The sequence below is a fragment of the Sminthopsis crassicaudata genome, chromosome 3 (genome assembly GCF_048593235.1).
Source record: "Sminthopsis crassicaudata isolate SCR6 chromosome 3, ASM4859323v1, whole genome shotgun sequence".
In the NCBI taxonomy this organism is placed as follows: Eukaryota; Metazoa; Chordata; class Mammalia; order Dasyuromorphia; family Dasyuridae; genus Sminthopsis; species Sminthopsis crassicaudata.
Genome location: NC_133619.1, coordinates 593,796,738 through 593,818,974, shown reverse-complemented (window position 1 = coordinate 593,818,974; position 22,237 = coordinate 593,796,738). Strand labels below are relative to the sequence as shown.

Sequence of the window (22,237 nt, the reverse complement as noted above, 5' to 3'; positions counted from 1 at the left end):
CTATATTACATACATATATACATGCATACATACATAAATTTATACATATACATATATATATATATATATATATATATATATATATATATATATATATATATATATACACATACATACGTATATATATTTATTGTTGTTGAATGTATAAGGGCCCTTCAAACCTTTCGGACCTATAAGATTCTATGCTCTAAGTCCAGTCACTTCCCCTCTTTAAGCTCTCAGTTTGCTCTTTTGTGTAAAGATGGAAGGGGATGTGGTGGTGGATGATCTCTAAGGATCCAGCTATCTGTCCCAACCTGTGGTCCAAGAAAAGAGGAAAGAATGGGATCTCAAGGAACCCCAGTCCAACTTGGGCCGCACCCCTTTCCCCCTTCCAACCCATTCCCGGGTCGGTCTGGAGAATTGGGTCAGCATGGTTGCCATGGAGATGAGATCTGCTCCCGCCCCCGCCCCCTCCCTCTGGAAACCTTCCTATGCTCCTCCTTTGTCATCCATCCCCCCTCCTGCCGCCAGACTAGGCTCTGTGTGAGTGTGTGAGTGTGTCTGTGTGCGTGTGTGTGCACGCGCGTACTTGCAAGCGTACGTGTATGTCTGTGTATGAAAGAGAGGGAGAGAGAGAGAGAGAGAGAGAGAGAGAGAGAGAGAGAGAGAGAGAGAGAGAGAGAGAGAGAGAGAGAGAGAGAGAGAGAGAGAGAGAGAGAGAGAGAGGAGGGAGGGGGAGAGAGAGAGGAGAAGGAGGGAGAGGGAGGCAGAGGCGCTCGGGCTCAGGGCTCTGCCTGGACCTCACCCTCAGACTCTGCGGTTGCCGGTAAGCCCCCCGGAGCCAGCAGCCCTGTGCATGTGAGTGTCTGCTTGCGCGCTGTACGTCTCTCGGCTCGTCTGTCCGCGTCCCCCCGGCGTTTGCATGCACTGCTCTCTGGCCATCCGCGAGCATCCCCCTGAGGATCCGGGGCCGGGCTGTGTGGTCTCAGCCCCGCTGGGTCTGGCCCCCGGGGAGCCGATCCCCCAAGCCCGGGCAGACACGTGTTCCCAGCGCCTTCCTCTGCTCCTTGGCCATCTTCAGGGCTCTTAGGGCGTGTACTCGCAGTGCATCTGCCCGGGCTGTGTGGGTGCTCACCTGCCTTTCTGTGGGTCCCCGCGCGTGTCTGTCTCTGTGTCACTGTTTGCCTGTGGTTGTTGATGGATTGCCGGCTTCCTGTGCACACCTGGGAGCCTGCTGTCCCCGGCCCTCAGCCCCCAGCCTTGGGAGGAGCCCAGGCAGGAGCGGCTGGGGCTGGCGCTGAGCCGGGCTCCGGGGGGAGCCCGCTGGGGTAGCCTCGCAGGCCCGGGACCCGCGGCTGTTCCTACAGCAAAACTGCCAGGCCTAGAGCAGGCGGAGAAACCCAGGATTCCATCCTCCCAAGTGGCTCCTGAAGCCCCAGCTCCTCCGGGCAGTGGGAGGGGGTGCCCGGCCTGCGGACCCCTGGATCAGATACAAAGGGGGTGGGGCTCAGGGGGAGAGGCAGCCCTGGGGCCCCTCCTCGTTCTAAAGCGAGCTCCCATGCGTCTCCCTCAGGGACCCAGCCTGATTACTTTGGGGTAACTGTGAGCGGACTTAGCTGGTAAATCAGAGGCTCTGTTCCAATGCTCCAGGAGAACAAGCTCTTCAGAGGGGTCCCCCGGCAACAGCGGTGGCAGCGCTGATTCCACGGGGGATGCCAAGAACCGCACCCACATTTTTCAGTTTGGTGAGTTTAAGTTTTTTTTGTTTGTTTTTTATGGAAAGGGGCTGGGTTACTCTGACAATTAAGTAAGAGGCTTTCTAAGCTAAGTAGAACCTTACCTCATCTCCCCTCCCCCTGAGAGGGACCAAGTCCGTGTTCAGCCAGTCGCCCCTGGACAACTGGGAGAAATGGAGCACAGCAACAACAGACACTTATTGTGCACCTACTGCACGCAAGACTCTCGTTCTCAGCTCTTGGGATTTAAAGATAAAATCCACAGATTTCAGGGAGTGTGTAGGGGGAGATAGGGATGTTTGTGAAGTTGATGCTCCTGACCCTCCCATGGCAAGACAGGAGACATTGCTCTACTAGCAAATGGCCTCTTACTTGCCATATGTTTTGGGGAAAATTCCTTGATCTCTTGGAATTTTGTTGATATATCTGTGAAATGGGACAGAAAATATAAATGCAGCTTCCCTCAGGTTGTTGGGGCTCAGTCTGGGTTCTTCATCTAACCCACCCTGTGATCTCATGTGGGTCCCTTCCTAGAAGAGTCTTTTTTCTTCATCTGAAAGGTGGGGAATTGGGGGTGAGAAGTGATGCTCTGTCAGATATAGTTCGACCTCTGACGCTCTGTTCCTAGGCGCTTCAGGCTTGTATAAGAGTATGAGTTCAGCCCCGAGAACAGGCTGGCTTGTTGGAAGCGCTGGTTGACCAGTTACGATGGACAGATGGATATACCTGACAAGTGTGAACCCCGTAGAGAGTCCTTCCCCCCCACTGGCTGGGGCCGAGGCCAAAATTGAGGGGAGCTATCCTACTGGGCAGTCACGAGGGAGGAGTAGACAGAGGGCAAATGGGCTCGTGCCAGGCCTTTGAACACACATCCAAGTTTCTCAGCATTAAGTCCTTGGGCTGGTGGTTGAACAGTCAGAGCTAAAAAGGGGACCCCAGGGACTGGAGAGGAGGTGGGAGGATCCTGTGGTCCTTGGCTCTTGAGGACAGGATATGAGGAGCCAGTCCTTCCTACTCTTAATAGTCTACGGCTTTCTCTGAGGGAGCAGCAGAAGCGGAAATGAGATAAGGACTTATAGCAGGTAAGACTTACAATACCAGGCTCATTAACTAGCCACCTCAAGGAGACAGAGCTAACATGTAGGGGAAATTGCTTCCCTGGAAGGGGTCAATTCCTATCTGACTGAGAAGGCAAGGATGAAAAAAAAAAAAAAAAAAAAAAAAAAGAGGCTTATCAAATCCACCCAACAGATACTGAATATGTTTGTTTGGTTTCTTGGTCTCTAGATCTCAATCTCTTCGTCTATAAAATGTGGACAATAGACAAGATAGACTAGCAGGATTTCCAGCTCTGACAATCGATGTTCCATCATTCTGAGTTCTTGGGCCGCTTTTGGCTTGTGTTCTATGTTCTAACATCCGCTATTACATCCTCTTCCTGCTCCGACATTGTGTTCTGTGTTCTAAATTCATTCCTGCTGTGATGTTCTGTGTTCTGTGCTCCAAGGTTCCTTCCACCTCTGACATTGCCTGTTCTGTGATCAGAGATTACTTTCTGCAGTGTAGACTATGTTCCTGCCCTTTTCAGCTCCAACCCTGTCTGTTCTAGTGTTCTCTGACATTCTCAGTCCCTCATTCTAAGGTTCCTGCCAGCTTTTACATTCTATCTTCCATTTTTAAACGATCTACATTCGAGCTTTCCTCCCAGCCCTAATATTCTGTGATCACAGTTTTTAAATTCTTCCCTGCTATGATAGCCTATTATGTACGATCCCTTGGAGCTGTGATATGTGTTCCATCCTCTGCCCAAAGCTCCACACCTCCAGCCCCTTCTTCTTCTGTGGTCCAGGGACATGAGTGTGATGGGGTGGATAGAGGCAGGGTGTGGAGGCCTGGATAGAGTAACAAGGGAGTAGACGTGTGTCCCTCGGGGCACAAAAGCTGCTTTGGGAGCTCAAGGCCTGAAACCTGAGTTCCCAGACTTGTGCATGAATACAAGTAAAGGGAAGAAAAGGAGACAGCCTGGTAGAAAGCAAGTCATCAAGTATTTCTGAAGTGCCATGTTCCTGGGCACTGTGATAAACATGGATACAGAGTAAACAGCTCCAGTCTTGTAATCAGGAGCCCTGGTTCTAGCCCCCCAACTCACTTTGTGATTGATCCAGTCCCAGCCCACTCTGGACCCCAGTTCCCTCATCTGCAAGATGGTATAGTGGAACGATAGAGAACCCAGATTCAAATCCCCCCTCTTCCACTTACTACTTATGTAAACTTGAGCAAGAAATAACTTTTCCGAGCCTTAGTTTCCCCACATAAAAAGGGTGACTTTGGTCAGATGGGCTTTAAGGTCTCCACACCTCGGGTTTCTAAGCTTCCTCCTGATTCTCGCCTACGTGTGTTTCCTGGGTCACGGTGTCCTCAGAGCCCCAGGCAGGTCAGGTCCCTAGAACATATTTTGATGTTGTCTCTGGTTCAGGTATTCTGAAGTAACTCCTGCTGGGTCAAGCTGACAGTTTACCTTTCCTGGAAGTCAGAGGATCTGCCCCATAGAAGAGGAGGGCTGTCAATTATTCACAAGGGGGAAGAAAATTGAGCCACTAGGCTGGCCGAGAGGGATTCCATCCCCTTACCTGGAGGGGGCAGCCGCTGACCAGCCTGCCTCGGCTTGGGACAGGATGGGCCGGGGGACTTGCAAAGGTAGCTTTTGTAATCCTGCAGCCTAACGGATTTCAGCCTTTCTTCTAGGATTCCGCTCCCCAGTCCAGGCCAAGGAGACATGGTAACACCTCAGAGGAGCTCCTGTCCTTGGCTCCGGGGGCCCCCGAGTGAGGGAAATATAGTCTTGTCCTGGAAGAGCAGATAAACATCTGTTTGCACACAGATGGAGCCCTGCTGGCTCCCAGGGGGGGAGGGACACATCGCCCCTGCCCTGGGCCTAGTTCCTCTGCTTCTGCTACAGGTAAAGGCTCAGGCTAAGGCCAGAATTTGGCCTGGGGGCTTTGGTGACCAGGGGCCCTCTTCTTCCTGTTCCCAGTGCTGCCTGTGGGCTCAACACCTTCGGGACCATGTTTGATGGGGAGCCGGGCACAGGCCCAGCAGCGTCCTCCCGGAATGTGGTTCGCAGCTCCAGCATCAGTGGCGAGGTGTTCGGTGGTGGTGGGGAGCAGGCCGGGGGCACAACTGGGGCCAGCACTGCCAAGAAGCGCCGCAGCAGCCTGGGGGCCAAGATGGCAGCCATCGTGGGCTTGACCCAGAGAAGCCGGAGCTCCCTCCAACTGCCCCAGCCAGGTAAGGGTACGGGTGAGCAATGGGCAAGATCCTTGGGACAGCTTAGGGTCAGTCCTGGCCAGGCAACTGTACAAAGGCCAAGCAAAGCTGGAAGAGTGAGTGTGTGTGTGTGTGTGTGTGTGTGTGTGTGTGTGTGTGTGAGAGAGAGAGAGAGAGAGAGAGAGAGAGAGAGAGAGAGAGAGACAGAGAGAGACAGAGAGAGAGACAGAGAGAGAGAGAGACAGAGAGAGAGACAGAGAGAGAGAGAGAGAGAGACAGAGACAGAGAGACAGAGAGAGAGAGACAGAGAGAGAGAGAGAGAGAGACAGAGAGAAGAGAGAGAGAGACAGAGAGAGACAGAGAGAGACAGAGAGAGAGACAGAGACAGAGAGAGAGAGAGACAGAGAGAAGAGAGAGAGAGAGATAGAGAGAGAGAGACAGAGAGAGAGAGAGAGAGAGAGAGACAGAGAGAGACAGAGAGAGAGAGAGACAGAGAGACAGAGAGAGACAGAGACAGAGAGAGAGAGACAGAGAGAGAGAGAGAGAGAGAGAGACAGAGAGAGACAGAGAGAGAGAGAGACAGAGAGACAGAGAGAGACAGAGACAGAGAGAGAGAGACAGAGAGAGAGAGAGAGAGAGAGAGAGAGAGAGAGAGAGAGAGAGACAGAGAGAGAGAGAGACAGAGAGAGAGAGACAGAGAGAGACAGAGAGAGAGAGAGAGGGAGAGAGAGAAAGAGAGAGAGACACAGAGAGAGACAGAGACAGAGAGAGACACACAGAGAAAGACACAGACAGGCACAGAGAGAGTATGTGAGTGTGTGCAAGCACATCTCTGATCTGCCAAAAAGCTTTTTGATAGGAAACTCACTCTGTGTCCAGCACTGCGAGTAAAGGAACAGAGCGTCTCACAGTGGCACAATAGACAGGGACAAAAACATAAATATCACTGCCCAAGAGGTCACCCAAAGACAGTCAGGCACATCACATCACAGTACAGGTGCCCTCTCAGACACGGACAGACAGATCGCCGTGTCGTGGTCGATGTTACTGTACAAGGGCAAAAGTGGGCAGCCCCCGCCCTCCAGGAGGTGACATTGTTGTGAGAGCGCATCCATCCATTTTATCAATAGGCAGGTACAAGACAAGCAGATTTTGGAAGAGAGGAAGCTGGCAACTAGAGAGATTAGGAAAAGTCTCATGGAACATGGAGCTGGATCGGAATCTGGAAGGAAATGAGGGATCCTAAGGCGAGGAGAAGGCCGGGCATTTTGGGGCTGGGAGATGGCTCGTAACTGCTGGGTCTCAGACACAGGAAACAAAGCACGATGTTTGGGGAACGCTGGAAGGCCAGTCGGAGTAGCCCAGAGCGCAGGGGAGGGCTGTGTAAACAAGGCTGGGAGGTGGTTTGGGGTCAGCTTGAGGAGGTTTTAAATACCAACCAGAGGAGTTTGTATTTGCTCCTGGAAGAGGGGGCCCACAGTTTATTGCTGGAGGATGTGGTGATGGCTTGAACAAGACATGCAGCTGTGTGGAGAATGGCCTGTAAGTGGGTAAGCTTTGAGGCAGAGAGACCCGAGCTGAAATCACTCTCATGTGACATTTTCTACTATGGAAAATGATTTTTAGACTGGGCAAAAGAGACAAAGAAGCTTAACAGAGCTAAATTCAGGGTAAGTGAACAGCCAGATACCACCACTCCGGCTGTTCTCCATGAGTCCGAGTCACCAGGGCCAGAACTGTGTCTAACTTTACTGAAAGAACTGGTGGGTGCGAGGGCTAAGTCACCACTAAGGCTTTTTTTTCTTTTTGGAGGCAATTGGGGTTAAGTGACTTGCCCAGGGTCACACAGCTAGGGAAGTGTTAAGTGTCTGAGATCAAATTTGAACTCAGGTCCACTTGGTTCCAGGGCCGGTGTTCACTGCTGCCCCAACCACTGGAACTTCTTAAGAGACTGGGGAGAATGGGAGAGGAGTTTCTTAGGATGAATTTGTACAAATGTTCTTTCAGAAGAAGAAAGAAGATGGTACCTATTAGTTCTCTCATGGGTTCAAGATGAATATCAAAGGATATAATATATAAAATGCTTTGTAATCTTAAGATGCAATATACACGATAGCTCTTAATAGTGCTGTTGTTAGCACTAGTTGTAGTAGCACTCAATATAGACTGTGTTATTAAAAGGGAGAAACCATAATCACAGAGTCCTGGATTCATCCAGAAAAAGCCATGCAAAACTAAGTTCACTTCCTTTTTTTGACAGTGTAATTACAGAGTAGATGAGGGGAAACAGTTACCCTGGGACTTAAATGCCCAGTATAATACCTGGCACACATTAGGTGCTTAATAAATGCTTTCTGGTTGAGTGAGTGATTAGGCAAGCCACTTGACAAGTTTCTTATGTTCTTGTGGATACATATTAGAGCTACAATTTGGAATAGAACCCAGAAATTGGTGGCTAATGGATAAATGTCATCCTAGAGAGAGGCTTAGCAGCATGCCTCGGGGCTCTGTTCTTGGCCCTATTGTAATCAATATTTTTGTCACTATCTTAGATGCAGAAGTAGGGAACATGCTTGTCAAATTGGCAGATGACATGAAGCTTGGAGAGTAGGTATCACACTGGCAGAATTGGGATTACAAATGCTATCAAGAGGGTAGAATGATGGGTCTTATTTAATAAGATATTTTAATAAAGATTCAAGCCATTCCCTTTGGGTTAAAAAAGACACATATACACAAGAATGGGAACAAGGAAGAGGTGACTTTGTATGAAAAAAGTCTGCAGATCTTAGTGGTCTTTAAGCTCAATTAAATTCAACAAAGAGTCATATCAGCCTAAACACTGTTAACAGATTCTTCAACTGCCTGAAAGGGGGAGCAGGGCCAGAGGAAAGTCGTAGTCTGTCTTCTGCTTTGTCTTCTGGGCTGATCAGACAACATCTGGAGTGTAGTGTTCAGACCTGGCCACCCATTTAAGAATGACATGGATGGGCTGGAGAGGGTAAAGAGTAAAAAGACCCGGATGGGGAGGGGACTGGATTCTAGCTGGTAAGTGGAAAAATTTGAAGCAGCAGGCATTTTTAGCCTGGGGAAGATAAGTTTAGGAAGGGATGTGGTTATGGTTATTCTCTTCCGATATCTGAGAAGCTGCCATGGAAGAGAGATTAGATTTTTTCTGCTTCTGTCTCAAGCAGATACACAAATCATAGACATACACACAGCTGAGACAGATCAATCCTAGATCATTAAAGAGTCCTTAGACACCCACGAATCCAACCCCTTCGTTCAACAGAGAAGCAAACTGAGACCCGACATTGGAGAATAGGTCTTCAAGGCTACACAATGAGTGGAGGAGCACACAGGTCTGCCAGTTCTGTATTCAGGATGATCTGTCTCCTGCATCAGTCACACATACGTCTCAGTCACATGTAGCAACACAAACCCATAAGCGTACACAATCACCCAAGATCACATGCCCGTACACATCACAGACACCCCCCACACAATTCCTCTCTCCCTTCCTTCCTTCCTCTTACACACACAGGCATCACCCTCAGAATCCCCGCCACCCCCCATTTGCTGCAGGTTTGTGACACCCCAGACGCCAGCTGGTTTTGTTTTAAAACCTCTTCTTGCTTATTTTTGCTCAGAACAGCAACAACTCCCCCAGCCAACCTCAAAATAGGCTGCCAGGAGCTGGAGGGAGGGGAAAATAAGAGGGAAATGCTCCCCAAAGCATTGGAAAACTCCTTCCCACCTCCCTTGAAATACATCCTGTAAGGGAAGGAGGGGAGCCAGCCTCACAAGGATTTCATCTTCCCTTTTATAGGGCAGGGACTTTATGGAGTTTGGTTAGGGTGGCTTCTTAAAAGCCGTTTGTCTCTTCATTCTCTTGAGATAGTGATCCTTGGAATGAGGAATAGGGCTCAGCTTAAGCCAGGGAATGTTGTCTAGGGACTCAAGAGTATTAGGGTTCAGTAGGTATGTTTGGAAGTAGAGGATCAAGGAGGATGAGAGTCAAGGTGAAGTGTGAGGTATTGAGGGCCAGGTAAATTGGAGTTTGGGGAAGTCGGAGCTGGGTCAGAATGGGGAGGATGGAGTTTGGTAAGGTAGGGAGCTTGTGGATTGATGTTGAGGAATCTGGGATGTAGGCTGGTATGAAGATTTCACGTGGAAGGAGCAGCACTGAGGGAAGCAGCCGCCCCAGGGCCACATAACAGACATTCATCAGGCAGTCAACAAAAGTTTATTAAGTGCCTACTTTGTTCCAGGCACTATGCTAAGTACCAGACATTTAAAAAGCCAAACATTCCTTGTCCCCAAGGAGCCTGCATCCAAGGGGGGAAATTCTGGTACACACTTACAGAGTCAAGATAACTTGTTGAGGGGAGGCAGCACAAGCTGGGAGGCAGGAAATCCTCATGTAGGTGGTGTTGCTTGAGTTGAGCTTTGAAGGAAGTTGAGACTCTTGAGAGGTGGAGGCGATGAAAGAAAGCATGTTCGAAGATGCAGAGTCAGAAATGGAACGTCAGGTATGTGAAGCAGCGGGGAGACCAGAGGGAGGGGACATTTGCCCTCTTTGGTCTGGACACTTTGGATTACAAGCTTCAGTGCTGGCTACGGCAAGTTAAGGAGGAGTTGAAGAGTTCAGGGTTTGAGGACACTAGACTTTGTAGGAGTTTGAGCCTCAGGAATCAGGCTGAATCATTAGGGGAGAGCGGGGTGGACAATAGTTCCAGAGAGAGCAACCTCCACGTCATTATTTGATGCTACTTCTACTCTCAATGCCACAGCAGGTTAAAATGGACGCAGAGCAAGCCCACAATCCCTCCAAAAGGCAGGATGACTGTGGTCCTTCCTCAGCTCTAAATCCCACAGTGTCAAGTATCCAGCTATCTGGAGCTCTACTTGTGGGAAGGGGAGGGAAAAGCTCGAGGCCCATGGCTATCACTGAAGAAGGAGGGACTAGTCTTTTCTCCCTTCCCCAGATCTGAGGAATATGGCTAATCTGGAAAAAAAAAAGGCAGAGCCAAAGAGAGGAAGTGGATGGTCCAGCTGTCCTAGGCCTCAGTAAGGATATATCTTAAATATTATGCTCAGTTCTGGAGACATATTTTAAGGAGTTTAGTTACAAGGTGAGGGGATCCAGAAAAGAATCCGGATTGGAAAAGGACTAGAGACCACATCGAAAGTGGAAAGTGTTTTGTTTAAAAAGAGAGGGGAGCGAGATGATAATTATCTTCAAGTATTTGAAAGTAATCTCTGCAAAAGATTTTATGCCTGGCTCAGAAGACAGGACTAGGGACAGTGTGTGGAAATTGGAAAGAGAGATTTTTCCTAGCAATCAGAGCTCTCCAAAAGTGGAATGAATTGCCTTTAAATGTATTGGGCTCCGTATCATCGGATGAGGATGCAGCCTGGCCATTTGCTTAGGCTCTAGGGATTCCTGTTCCCGGATAGGGGGGACTAGATGATCTAGGTCTCTCCAGCACTGGCCCTCAAGTGTCCCAGAGATTTCTCACTTCAGCACCTGGGACAGCGGCCCTCCTTCCTCTGCTACGATCATGTCCTGATGGGAGGAATGCGCCTGGAGAGTCACTTCTGTCCCAGGTAGGCGTAAGGGGATATGCAACTATGAGTCCCCAAATGGGAAATTGCATTAAGCAATGGAAAAGTGCTGTTCTTGCCACAAAGGAGAGTTGAACGCAAGTCCTGTGCAACAAAAATGCTTTTTAACGCTGTCATCCTCATTGCACCTCAGTTTCTCCATCTGTAAAATAAGATAAAATAAGTTAGTCCAAACTCCGTGATCCCTTCCAACTCTGACATTCTCTGGCGCGCGCACACACACACACACACACACACACTCGCCCCTCAAGTACAGAGTTTTGAACAAGCCTCTCTCATACTCCATTAGAAATATTTTGAAGAGGAGAGGACAGAGGAAATGGCAAGGTGAGAGAAGGGAGACCACTTCTAAAAGGAACCTAAAACAGCCCAAGTTGAAAGCTTTCCTGGCCCGGGAAGCACTCACCCTACTGTTTGGCTTAGCATCCTCCTTTGTGGGTGGGTGCAGGGAGGCCTTCTTGCTTCCCTGCATCCATTTCTGCCTGCTGCAGTTAGTGTCCACTGGAGATGGAGGAACATAAGGCCTTGAGACTGAGCGGTCCTGGCCAAGTCACCCCTTCTCCTCCCACCCGAGGCTCCGTCCTCCTCTCTCCTAGCAGGCCTCTGTTCCCCTGGCCTGGCATCATTCTCAGTTTCTGATTCCAGTAATGACGACTCTACTTCTGCCGAGCCCATGTGTGAAGGTGAGCAGCCCTGAGGGGCTTAGTAATTACTGGGACTTTATGTGTCACCCTCCAGCTGGAACCATTTCAGGTGATTGAATTTGGAGTCAGAGGGCCTGGGTCCAAATTCTGCCTCTGCTTAGCTGTGTGATCTTGGGCAACTCACTTCCTTTTGGTTTTCCCATCTGTGAAATGGGATGATAAGCCTAAATTATGTCTAAAGTCCTTCCACTTCTAAACCCTAGATGATATTTATGTCTTTAATATTTACAAATGGCTCCACATAATCTGTGATTGAATCATGTTGACTGTAATCCTTCCTGTGTGATTGCATGTGACTATTGGCGCTGTACTGCTACAGTACAAGTGTGTCTATGAGCCCGTGTGGCCATGTTGTGTGACTGTTTGTAAAACAGACTATTGGGTCTCCCTTGTGTCTGTGTCTGGTGTGTGAAGTTACGGTGCTGCCTCTGTGTGACAGGCTGTAACACAGAGTGTGAGCAGCTGTGCAAGCTTTTGTGAGCTTAGGTGACTGGAGTGTGTGTGTCTCTGTCTCTGTGTCTCTCTATCTCTGTCTCTCTGTTTCTCTCTGTCTCTCTGTCTCTGTCTGGGTGTTTCCTTTGGGGGAGAGGGTCCCACAATCCAGATCTAGGCTACTTTCGGTGAGTAGGCTTTCTACTCCCCCCCATCTCCCCATTCTGAAGGTAAACGGACAATAACGGCTCCATGGAGGGGGAGGGGAGGGATTGGGGAGCGTTCTCTGGCCAGGAAGGTGTTACCATGGCAGCCAGGACTTGCGTGCTACTTCAGGCGAAGCAGTGTCCCACCCCACAAGTCCTTCGCCAGGGCCACCCCTACCCCTCTGAGTGTCCGAATCCCTCCATCTTCCACCCAGGCTATGTCAGTACTTGGGACCCTCCTCTGGTGGGCCACGCCCCCAGGTAAACGCCCTCCCTTTGGGTCCCCACCTCCCTGCCTCCTCTGATTGGTGGGCTTGCGGTTAATTTTCCTTCTTTCCCACACCCCCCTCCCAACAACAGCCAATGGATTCGACCAAGCCCATTCTCTTCCTCTCTCCCAACATCTCCCCCCTACAGTGGGAGCCTGGGGATGGTGGAGGAGCGGGGGCGTCTCTGCAATGCGGAGGAGGTTCCCATGGCAACCGAAGGAGGCGGAGAGGAGAAGGAAAGGAGTTGCTGTCTTAGGGGGAGGCAGTCCTCCCCCTGCGCGTTTCCTCTCCACAGCCTGTCACCTGAGACCCCCTCCCCCTCGGCCCGGCTTGTCCCGGAGGAGGGGGCTGAGCAAGACTCCCCAGGCCGCCTCCAGCGCTCCTCCCCACAGCCTTCCTGGGTTGTGTGCCGTAGCAGGCAGAGAGGGGCATTGGGCCAGGGATGACGGGCTGTAGCAGAGTTTATACATTTGGTAGGTGAGAGACCATAGGATAAGAGTTTAGTTAGAAGATTCCGTATCTCTGTGTGTAAGGACACGATGGAAAGATATGATCCGTACCCCAGTCTGATTAGGCAGATTCAAAGAGCCTGAATGGCAGCGTGTCAACCCTGAATCAGTTTTAATAAATCAGACCCTTATTAAGCAGCTATTTCGTGTCTGGCCTTTTGCTGGGCAGTAAGGATGTGGGAGTGAGAAAAGAAAGGAAACAGGAAGGGGGATGTTGTGAACTCTCTAAGTGCTTACTTTTGTCGGGGAGAAAACTATGTATGTAGAAGGAAATAAAGTAATTTTGAGACTGGGGGGAGGGGGAAGATCAGGAAAAGTGTCTTGTGGGAGGTGAGGCATTAGAAGGGGCAGGGAGAAAACTCTAGGCACCCACACCCAGGATCAGCCATGAAAGAAGATGGAATACGGCCTAAGGGGAATATATATATGTCTGAAAGGCAATCATATACCCGGAAAGGTGGGCTAGAGCTTCATTGTGAAGGGCTCCAGGTGCCATTCAGGGAAATGTGTGTGTTCTTGAAGCAGCAGGGAGCCAGTGGGATTTCTTGATGAGAGGAGGGACACGGTCAGACTTGTGCTTTAGGAATCTCATTCTGGCAGCTCCTGTGGAGGATAGATTGGAGAAGGAAGTGCGTCTCCCAACAGACCAGCCAAAGGATCTCAAATTAGCCTGTGCTGTTTGTCATTTTTATCAATGACTTGGATAAAGGCTTAGATTGCATTCATAAGATTTACAGGAGACACAAAACTAGGAAGAATAGACAACATACTGGACAGTGGTCAGATCTTGACTATACCACTGGACCAAATCCAATTCAATTCAATAACTACATGCATACAAATCTTACATTCTGGTTCAAAAATAGACTTCACCACTATAGGACAGAGGGCGGGCTTGGTTGGACAATAGATCTAAGGGTTTTGGTGAACTGCAAACTCAATATAAATCAATGGTGGGCTGCAGTAAATAAAAAAGCAAACGTAGTCTAAGACTGCTTTAGGAGCTTTGGCGTCCAGAGTGAATGACTCAGTAATCCCACCATTCTCTACTCTCTTCAGTCTGCATCTATACTGCTATTTAGTCTTGGGTACTATATTTTAGTAAAGACATTGATAAACTGGACAGCACACAGAGAAGGCAACCAGGGAAGTGAAGGCCTATTGAGATCATGATGTGAAAGAACTGGGGATAATTAAGCTGGAGAACGGTAAATGGGAGGGGCACCGGAAACCATAGCTGGTTTCAAGTATTTAAATGACTGTCATGGGAAAGATTTGTTCTGCTGGACCCCAAAATGCAGAACTAAGAATTATTGAGGACTTTATGGGAGGAGGCATAGAAGTAGAGACGGGAGTAGGAAAAACGACCAGGAAAGCAGATTTAAATTCAGTGCAGGAAAGGTCTTCCTAAAAATCTGAGCTGTCTAAAAGTAGAATGTGAAGCCTTAGAAAGTGGCAAGTTCTCCATCATGAGATGTCCAAATGGGCACTGGCTGATCGATTGTTTGAGGATTCTGAAAAGGATAGATGATAGATTCAGTGGCCTCTGAGGGCTTTTCTAAAACATCTTAAATGGACCTAGTAGATAGAAAGCTATACATGGAGTTAAGAAGACCAGTTTTAAATCCTACTTCTCACTCATAAGAGTGGTGTTTCCATGGGCAATTACTTTTCTGTTTCTCATCTGTAAAAAGGAAATGTTAATAGCTGTCTCACAGATTATGTATTCCATATGGGAGGAATTTGAAATTTTGAAAAGTTTTATATAAAGTTTTCAATAAATATCCATTGTTATTATTCCAAATTAAGAATCTTTGTTTCTGTAGTTTGTGTCAGGGCAAGGAGATTTTGGGGCCTGTTCCTGTATCAGGTAAAAGATCATTGCATTTTAAAGTTGAAAAGAGATCTTGGAGATCATGTAGTCAATCTTCTCTTTGCTTTCTGCAATTTTTATAAATGAGGAAACCAAAAACCAGAAAAGTGAGTGTTATTCAGATTATTCATGACTGTGTTTGAAGTTTCCTTGTAATTTCCTTCTCCAGCTCATTTTACAGATAAGAAACTAAAGCAAACGGGGTGAAGTGACAAGGTGCCCCCAAGTTATCAAGTTAGGGGTCTATAATAGTATCCCACAGGAAAAAGGAATGTTTGTTGGGGCTGAGAGTGATAGCGTGTAGGTCTGGGACAGTGTCAAACAGAAGGAGTTTATAATATTGTCATACACACAGAGGAGGGTGTCCAGTAGGGACAAGGTGTGTGAGAGTCTGCAATGATGGGTATGTGAAAATAGCAGGCAAACAGTGGGACTGATTATGGCAGTTTGGGGCAAAGAAACAAAATCTGGGAGTGGCAAATTCTGGAGCGTGTGAAGTTCCCTGATGTTTGCTGAGGGAGGGACGTGCAAGCCCAGGTGAGGGTCCTAGGGATGGTATGTACAGGAAACGACCCCATCTTCTCCCAAAGGAAAGTTGAGGCCCTCCCCTCCCAAGAAGGGATCAGAGGGAAGGCCGGAGAAGCCTGGAAGGCTTCCTTCCTTCTCCCCTCAGTCTACCCAGCCCTAAGCTCCTCAGTCCAGAGCCCTCGGGCTCCCCGTGACTCCCTCCACTCTCCCAGGAAATCTGTACCGTAGCCTTCTCCCCTCCCACTCTTCTGTGGCTGATGTCTGTGTGTTCTCTGTGTTCCTCAGAAGGTGGAACAAAGAAACTCCCAAGCAACATCCGGCGCAGCACAGAGACCGGCATTGCTGTGGAAATGAGAAGCAGGGTCACACGTCAAGGGAGCCGAGAATCCACTGACGGCAGCACCAACAGCAACAGCTCCGATGGCACGTGCGTCCTAACTGCTTGTCCCCCCATGTTCCCTGGGCATGGGGGGGGGGGCTTTGTCAGAGTCCCAGATGTCACCGCAAAATCAGCCTTTCATGCTCAGACACATTAGATATTTCTCCCTTCAGGTCTCAGTTGTTCCACCTGTAAAGTGGGGACAGGAGGATACTAGATGTTTTCTGAGTCGATTCTCTCTGATTCTCCTTCCCTTTCTCCCCTGACCAGTCCAGAGGGGAAGAGACCATTGGTAAACAGAGGTAACCTGAAAGATCCCTCCCCATGCTGGGGCCATGTCCCCAACCCAGCCAGTCCATTAGACTGCAAACTTGGGAGCACAGGCTAATTTATTTAGATGCCTTCTGCATACGGCAAGCCCCAACGTTCATAGAACCTTTCCTTGCATCAATTCTGAGAGATGGGTATTTCAAGTAGTGCCGTTTTCCCCATTTTGCAGGGGAGGAAACTGAGACTCAGAAGAGTTGACCCCTCCAAGTTCAGACAGGCAGTAATGGGTAGAATCGGCATTTGAACCCAATTCTTCTGGCTCAGAATTTCCACTCTCCCTTCCTACTCTACAGAAGGGAGAAACTAAAGCCACATGAGAGAAGCAGGGCCTCAATGCCTGTGCCCTCCTCTCCCCAGGTATCCTAACCTGTCCTGTGCTTCCTTTTTCTCTTGTTGCCCACAGGTTTATCTTCCCCACTGCCAGGCTCGGGGCTGAGAGCCACTTCAGTGACTTCCTGGATGGCCTGGGGCCAGCCCAGATTGTGGGGAGACAGACACTGGGGACGCCCCCGATGGGTGAGTCTCCTAAAGTGACCCAGAAGGGGCAAGGGTCACGTCCTTTATCACTTCTCTCCTTAGGGGGTGAGGGGACACTGCCTTGTCTCTTGGAAATAGCAGAGACTTAATAGATAATAATAGATAATATAATAATAGATAATATAATAGATAATAATCACTAGATGGTGTGAGAGGAGCTGGTATGTCCCATTTCCCCAGACTTTCCTCCCCCATTAGCACATAGATAGGTAGATAGATAATGAGAAGAGAAAAAGATATAGAGAGACAGAGAAGGAGAGAGGGGGAGGGGGGAAGAAGAGGAGAAGGAAAGGAGGGAGGGAAGGAAGGAAGGAAAGAGAAGAGAGACAAACAGAGACACAGAGGCAGAGAGAACAATTTCTGCCCTCCCCCACCCAACCTCCTCCTTACAGCCCTCTACCAACTTGGCAAATTTAGCCTGAAGCTAAATGATGTAAAAATTATGGATAACCCTCAAACATTTGCCGATTCCAGAGACTTCTCTGTTTTGGTTTGGATATGTAATTTCTCTGGATCATATTTTACTTCCTTCTTTATCTGTCCTGGACTGTTATGAAAATGAGTCTCAATTGCCCAAGTGAATGTTGGATGGCAGTTGGGAAGATAGAGTCATGGAGGAAAATGAAAAAAAAAAAAAAAAACAGGCCAGAATTTCCCACAAACCATGTGCTTAAGGGCCAGGTCTGTTACATTTCACCCCTTCTCCCTAACCAAGCATCTCTGCTGTCTTTAAATGGAAAATGAGGGGATCTCTCTTCTCTGCCATTAGATAAAGCTCCCACAAATTGTGTTCCTCTAATTTTAGTTCAAATACTCCAATTCCATTTAAGTATTTACCATAGATTGTCCACACTCAGATCAGCTTTTTCAAAGAAATACTTGCTTCAAAGACACAGCCAAAAATGTGGAGATACCCCAGGTACACAATCTCCTCCTCTACCACCTGAATCTCTGAGGAAGGGAGGTAGATCAGGCTCAAAGCCAACATGCTTATGTCCAAAGTCTCTAGCACTCTTGCACCAAGGCTTCTCAGCCTTTAACCCAGGCCTGGCACACACTAGGCACCTAATAAATGTTGACTGCCTGCCCCGAAATCCCAAGCTCCAGCATCCCTTTGCCTTGAGCTCCCCAGCTGGGGACTCACTCCCTATACCTAGAAACTCAAAGGACAAATGAAACAGACAAAAGACCCAAGCCCATTTCTTGGGGCTCTGTGGTCTGAGAGGAGGGCAAGGTGGCCCGAGTCACCTGATGGCAGAGAATGAAGGAAGGGGAGAGAGACCGTCCCAGTTAGACAGTTTTAAGAAGTCAGCAGGTTCCAGCTTGGGAGCCAATGGAAAGAGAACAATCCCAGACAACAAGTGCCGCCCGGCAAGCCAGGGGTCTGTCTCCCCAGAGCCATTCCCAAGCATCTCCCCCAGGGGTGACCTGCAAAATCATGTTACATGTGGACGATGCACAAACTGGATCATGTAATTTACTGTGACTGGAGAAATGTCCCAGTCTTTGTCCCTTGGATTATCTGTTATGTCATGGGAAGGAGGAAGATAGCAATCAGCCTACAGAAAATTGTGGCAAAGGCCACAGAAAGTTGCCTCATTGTTCTCTCTATTGTTGTCCAGGGGATGTTCACATTGCTATGATGGACCGGAGCGGTCAGCTCGAGGTGGAAGTGATAGAGGCCCGAGGCCTGACCCCGAAACTGGGATCCAAGTCCCTCCCAGGTAAGGCTAACACAGGCTGAAGTGAGGCTCAAGTCCTAGGACTGGGCTGGGTGGTGGATGGACCAGCTCCAAGTTTCTGTGATTCCCCCCTTCTGCCTGACTTCTCAGATCACTGAGATGGTCCAAGCTTGAGATATGACCCAACTTGGAAGAGCTGGGTCCTAGCTCTGGCTCTGGGACTTGGCCAGCTCTATGACCGGGTCTTCAGTTTCCTCTTTTGTCAAATGGGGAGGGGGAGAAGGCATAAGATCTCTAAGGTTCTTTATCAGCCTGGGGCTGATGGGGAATTCTGAAAGAGTGAGGAGCCTGGTATCCTAAGAGAACAAGGAATTGTGGGCATTCCTCCCACAAATGCCCATCATTCAGCTTTCCCCCAGAGAGGGCTGGGCCGGGACAGCCAGCTTCTCCTTGCCTAGTTGTAGAGGCCATGTTTTAGGAAAAGACCAAGAGCAGGAAGGCATCTGAAAGGCTGCCCAGGATGGACCCAGCTGGCCCAGAGAGGGTCACTTGAAGGAACTGTCTAAATTATCTAGAAAAGGATAAAGTGGTCACAAAAAAGCCAGCAGAGCTTCATCAAAGAAAAGTAATTTCTGAGTTGTTATTTTGTGCTTTTCAGACACATTTACTAGTTGGGTAAGATGACAATTCAGTGTAACTTACCTGGACTTATTCTGGATAAGACCTGGGGCAGGGATGTTACATATGCTAAAGTAGGTTGAGCCAGTTGGCCGGACCAGGGCTTCCACTTATGACCTCTTTTCACTTAAGAAATTTTTGTGCCATCCCATCTTGAAGCTGAGCTAAGGTGTCTCTGGCAAAATTTGTGCATGTTCAATGCAAGGTGCTTAGGATGTATGTTTAGAACTAAGGCTGTCGTGGAGTTACCCAGTGTAAGACCAGCAAATGCTGCCATATTCATTATGCCTCCAGATTCATTATGCATTTGATTATGAATTGATTTTGGTTGCTTTGTTTGAAACTTTTTACTGTTGCCAAATTTTTCACAACCCGCACATGCAGTTACATAATTCTACATGAGTCGCGACCCAGAATTGAAGAAGCTAGACTACAAAAGAGTAGTCATTAATGATTGAATGTTGGCTTAAAAGGTCTAAAAATTTAATAAGGCTTACGGATGACAATCAACTTCCCAAATATACTGCTAACCAGACTTTTTTTTTTTTTTTGGCCTGAAAAAAAGATCAGAGGGAGGGTTTCAGTGGACTGCAAGCTCATTATCAATCGGTGGTATAGGATGGTAGCCCAAAGTTAAGAATGCGATCTTGGACTTCATTAAGAGAGAGTTCCAGATTCTAGGATCAGAGCAGAGACAGTTCTGCTACACAATACCATGTCATCCCACATTTAGAAGAGCATCTTCAATTCTGAGTGCCACAATTTAAGGACATGGATAAGATGGGGAGTATGCAGAGAAAGGATTCTGGCTTTGATGTTTTGTGTCTGGTTGGATGATTTGGGATGTTCAGCCTTGGGAAGAGAAGGGAACACCTTCACTAAGTACTCAGAGGGCTCTGTGGAAGAGTTATATCTGTCCAATTTCATCCCAGAGGGCAAAGAATGGATGTTTCGTGGAAGCAGATTTCAAATTGATGGAAATTTTCCTTCCATCAGGAACAGACCTGTTCCAAAGTATAATGGGCTAGCTTTGGGGAGAGGGGAGGGCCCTATGACTGGGGGTAACTGGATCACATTTGCCAGATATGGGCAGATAACTGAAATGGCCACCCTCAAAGGAGGGTGTTGAGGGTCTGGGAGTCCCTGACAGCCCAGGCTGCCCACCATACCTGATGTACCCCCTATCTTTCTTCCAGCCACTTACATCAAAGTTTACCTGCTCGAGAATGGGGCCTGCTTGGCCAAGAAGAAGACGAGAGTGGCCAAGAAGACATGTGATCCCCTGTATCATCAGGCCCTGCTCTTCGATGAAGGTCCCCAGGGAAAGGTGCTGCAGGTGAGTTTGCTCAGACAAGAGGGTTCTGGGTACAGCCAGGGCTTCAGTGGGAAGGATAAAGCTTTCCTGTCTGGGGGTGGGTTTGGGCTGCCTTGAAGTAGGAGGTGTCCCTCACTGACAGTCTTCACACAAGGTCATACAGGTAGCCATAGTGACTTGAACTCCATTGAAATGAATATGGCAGAACTAAATTGAACTGGGAGCACATAGATGGTAGAGTGCCCTGAGTCAGGAAGAGTTCAGTCTGACCTCAGACACTTATTATTTGTGTGACCCTGAGCAAGTCACTTCCCTCTACTTGCCTCAGTTTCCTCATCTGTCAAATGAGCTTGAGAAGGAAAGGCAAACCACCCTAGCATCTTTGGTAAGAAAACCCCAAATGTGGTCTCAAAGAGTCAGACAGGACTGAAAAATGACTGAACCACAACATAAAAATATATAAGTATTATAGCTATAGGCAGAATTAGTGTAAGGCAGAAAAAGAGATCTCCGCAAAGGGAAATGGGTCTGTGAGTGAATGGGGCTGTAGGGCAGGTCATTTGGGGCCAAACAGAAAAGAATGTGCCTTTTTTAGCTAAGGGCCCCAGAGGCAGGCTCAGGAAGGGGCTGGGAATCCAGTCCTCGAGCTCAAGAGGTCATTTGGCCTGAAGTGTGAGGGATCCTACTTGTGTAGCCCAGGCATTTTGTCCTTGTACCTGTTTGGAGGCCCAAGGAAGGGAACGTAGTGAGCAAGTGGACAGCGGAGGTTTCCTGCCCCAATTCAGTGGGCTGAAGGAAGAACTGTTGAGCCAGAGCACACTCATGCTGGTGTCCGGTCATCTCTCTGTGGTCCCATGTGGGATGCTCTTGGCAGAGATACTGAGTTGGCCCTTTCCTTCTCCAGCTCATTTTACAGATGAGAAAACTGAGGAAAATAGGGTGAAAACAGGGTGAAGTAACTTGCCCAGGGCCCAGCTAGGAAGTGTCTGAGGCCAGATTTAAACTCAGGTCCTCCTGACTCCAGGGCCAGCGCCCTGATTTCGCTGTGTCATCAAGCTGCCCCATAGGGCCAGATTTGAACTTAGAAGAGGGAGTCTTGCTGACTCCAAGCCTGGTGTTCCATGCACAATGACATCATCAGGCTGTTCCACAACAGGCACAGACTGTTTTATAGAAACTGAGGCTCATGAGCAGGATTTGAATAGATTCCCAGTCCAGCATTCCCTCTACTACTTAGAACAGGAGACTTAGGGGATTCAGGTTTCCAGTCCAGAGAGAAGCATTTGGACCTGAGTTAAAGAGTAGGTCAGAAAGTATAGGTACCTTCTAGTGTGGGACTAGTTAGATTTTCTGTATGGAAATTAATTGTGTCCTCTGAAGTAGATTTAACTTGACTTAATGGTAGTAATTAATAGCTCCCATTTCTACACTGCTTTAAAGTTTACAAAGTGATTCTCTGATGACTTATACTTTGTCTTCTCCATTAAAATTCTTTGTATGGCTAGCTACATAGTAGAGTCCTGAGCCTGGCATTTGATAGGCCCTTAATAAGATCTTATATGCAGATTGTTCCCATTATACTGATGAGGAAACTGAGGTTCAGAGAAATAAAGTACTTTGCCCAGAGACAGAATTTAAGTGTTTTGATTACACAGATCAGAGTTGGGACTCCAAATCCCCAAATCCTTTCTACTGTTTGATTTTCCAACCTGAAGATTCTGTTTTCTCTTTTATATAATCCTATAGTTTGTACCTTGATGATCTAGGGAGGAGCTGGGGAAGGATGAGTAGGAGAGGAAAGAGGGAAAAATGTGGCAAAGGCATTTAGGGTTAACTGTAATAACCGAGTGGAAGAAGAGAAAGAGGAGGAGGAGGACTGGCAGATTTCCCAAGCATGTTGGAGTTCAATGACTCCAGCTAAGGGTTAGAGATCAAGGGGAATTTAGGAATTAGTGAAGAAGAAAGCCCTGGGGCTGAAGACAAAGGTTCCCCTGAATTCATTTCAAGAAGGAGCTGAGACCCTGGGAAGCTGACATGGTTCAGTGAGTCCTAAAGTCTGCTGGAGCTAGATCCTTTGAGTTCCTGTGACTGTCACTGCCAGGGTTCCCAAAACTCAATTTAACTCCCAGCCGGGAGACCAAGGAGGGGGCAAAAAAAAGAGAAGGGGGATAGATTCAGGGAT

General features: G+C 48.3%; 1 protein-coding gene across 4 annotated transcripts in view; it reads left to right on the top strand.

The window, feature by feature from the left end:
* The first annotated feature begins 686 nt into the window (after nucleotides 1-686).
* The window catches only part of RIMS3 (regulating synaptic membrane exocytosis 3), a 28,230-nt gene continuing 6,679 nt past the window's right edge, over nucleotides 687-22,237 (top strand). Inside the window, exons 1-7 of one of the 4 annotated variants that reach the window (XM_074305315.1) lie at nucleotides 687-840; nucleotides 1,556-1,727; nucleotides 4,753-5,006; nucleotides 15,420-15,561; nucleotides 16,247-16,359; nucleotides 18,003-18,104; nucleotides 19,937-20,076. In XM_074305315.1, the coding sequence (XP_074161416.1) occupies nucleotides 4,784-5,006; nucleotides 15,420-15,561; nucleotides 16,247-16,359; nucleotides 18,003-18,104; nucleotides 19,937-20,076 (720 nt within the window). In that variant the 5' untranslated portion in view covers nucleotides 687-840; nucleotides 1,556-1,727; nucleotides 4,753-4,783. The other 3 variants (XM_074305314.1, XM_074305316.1, XM_074305317.1) reach the window with 3 other exon arrangements.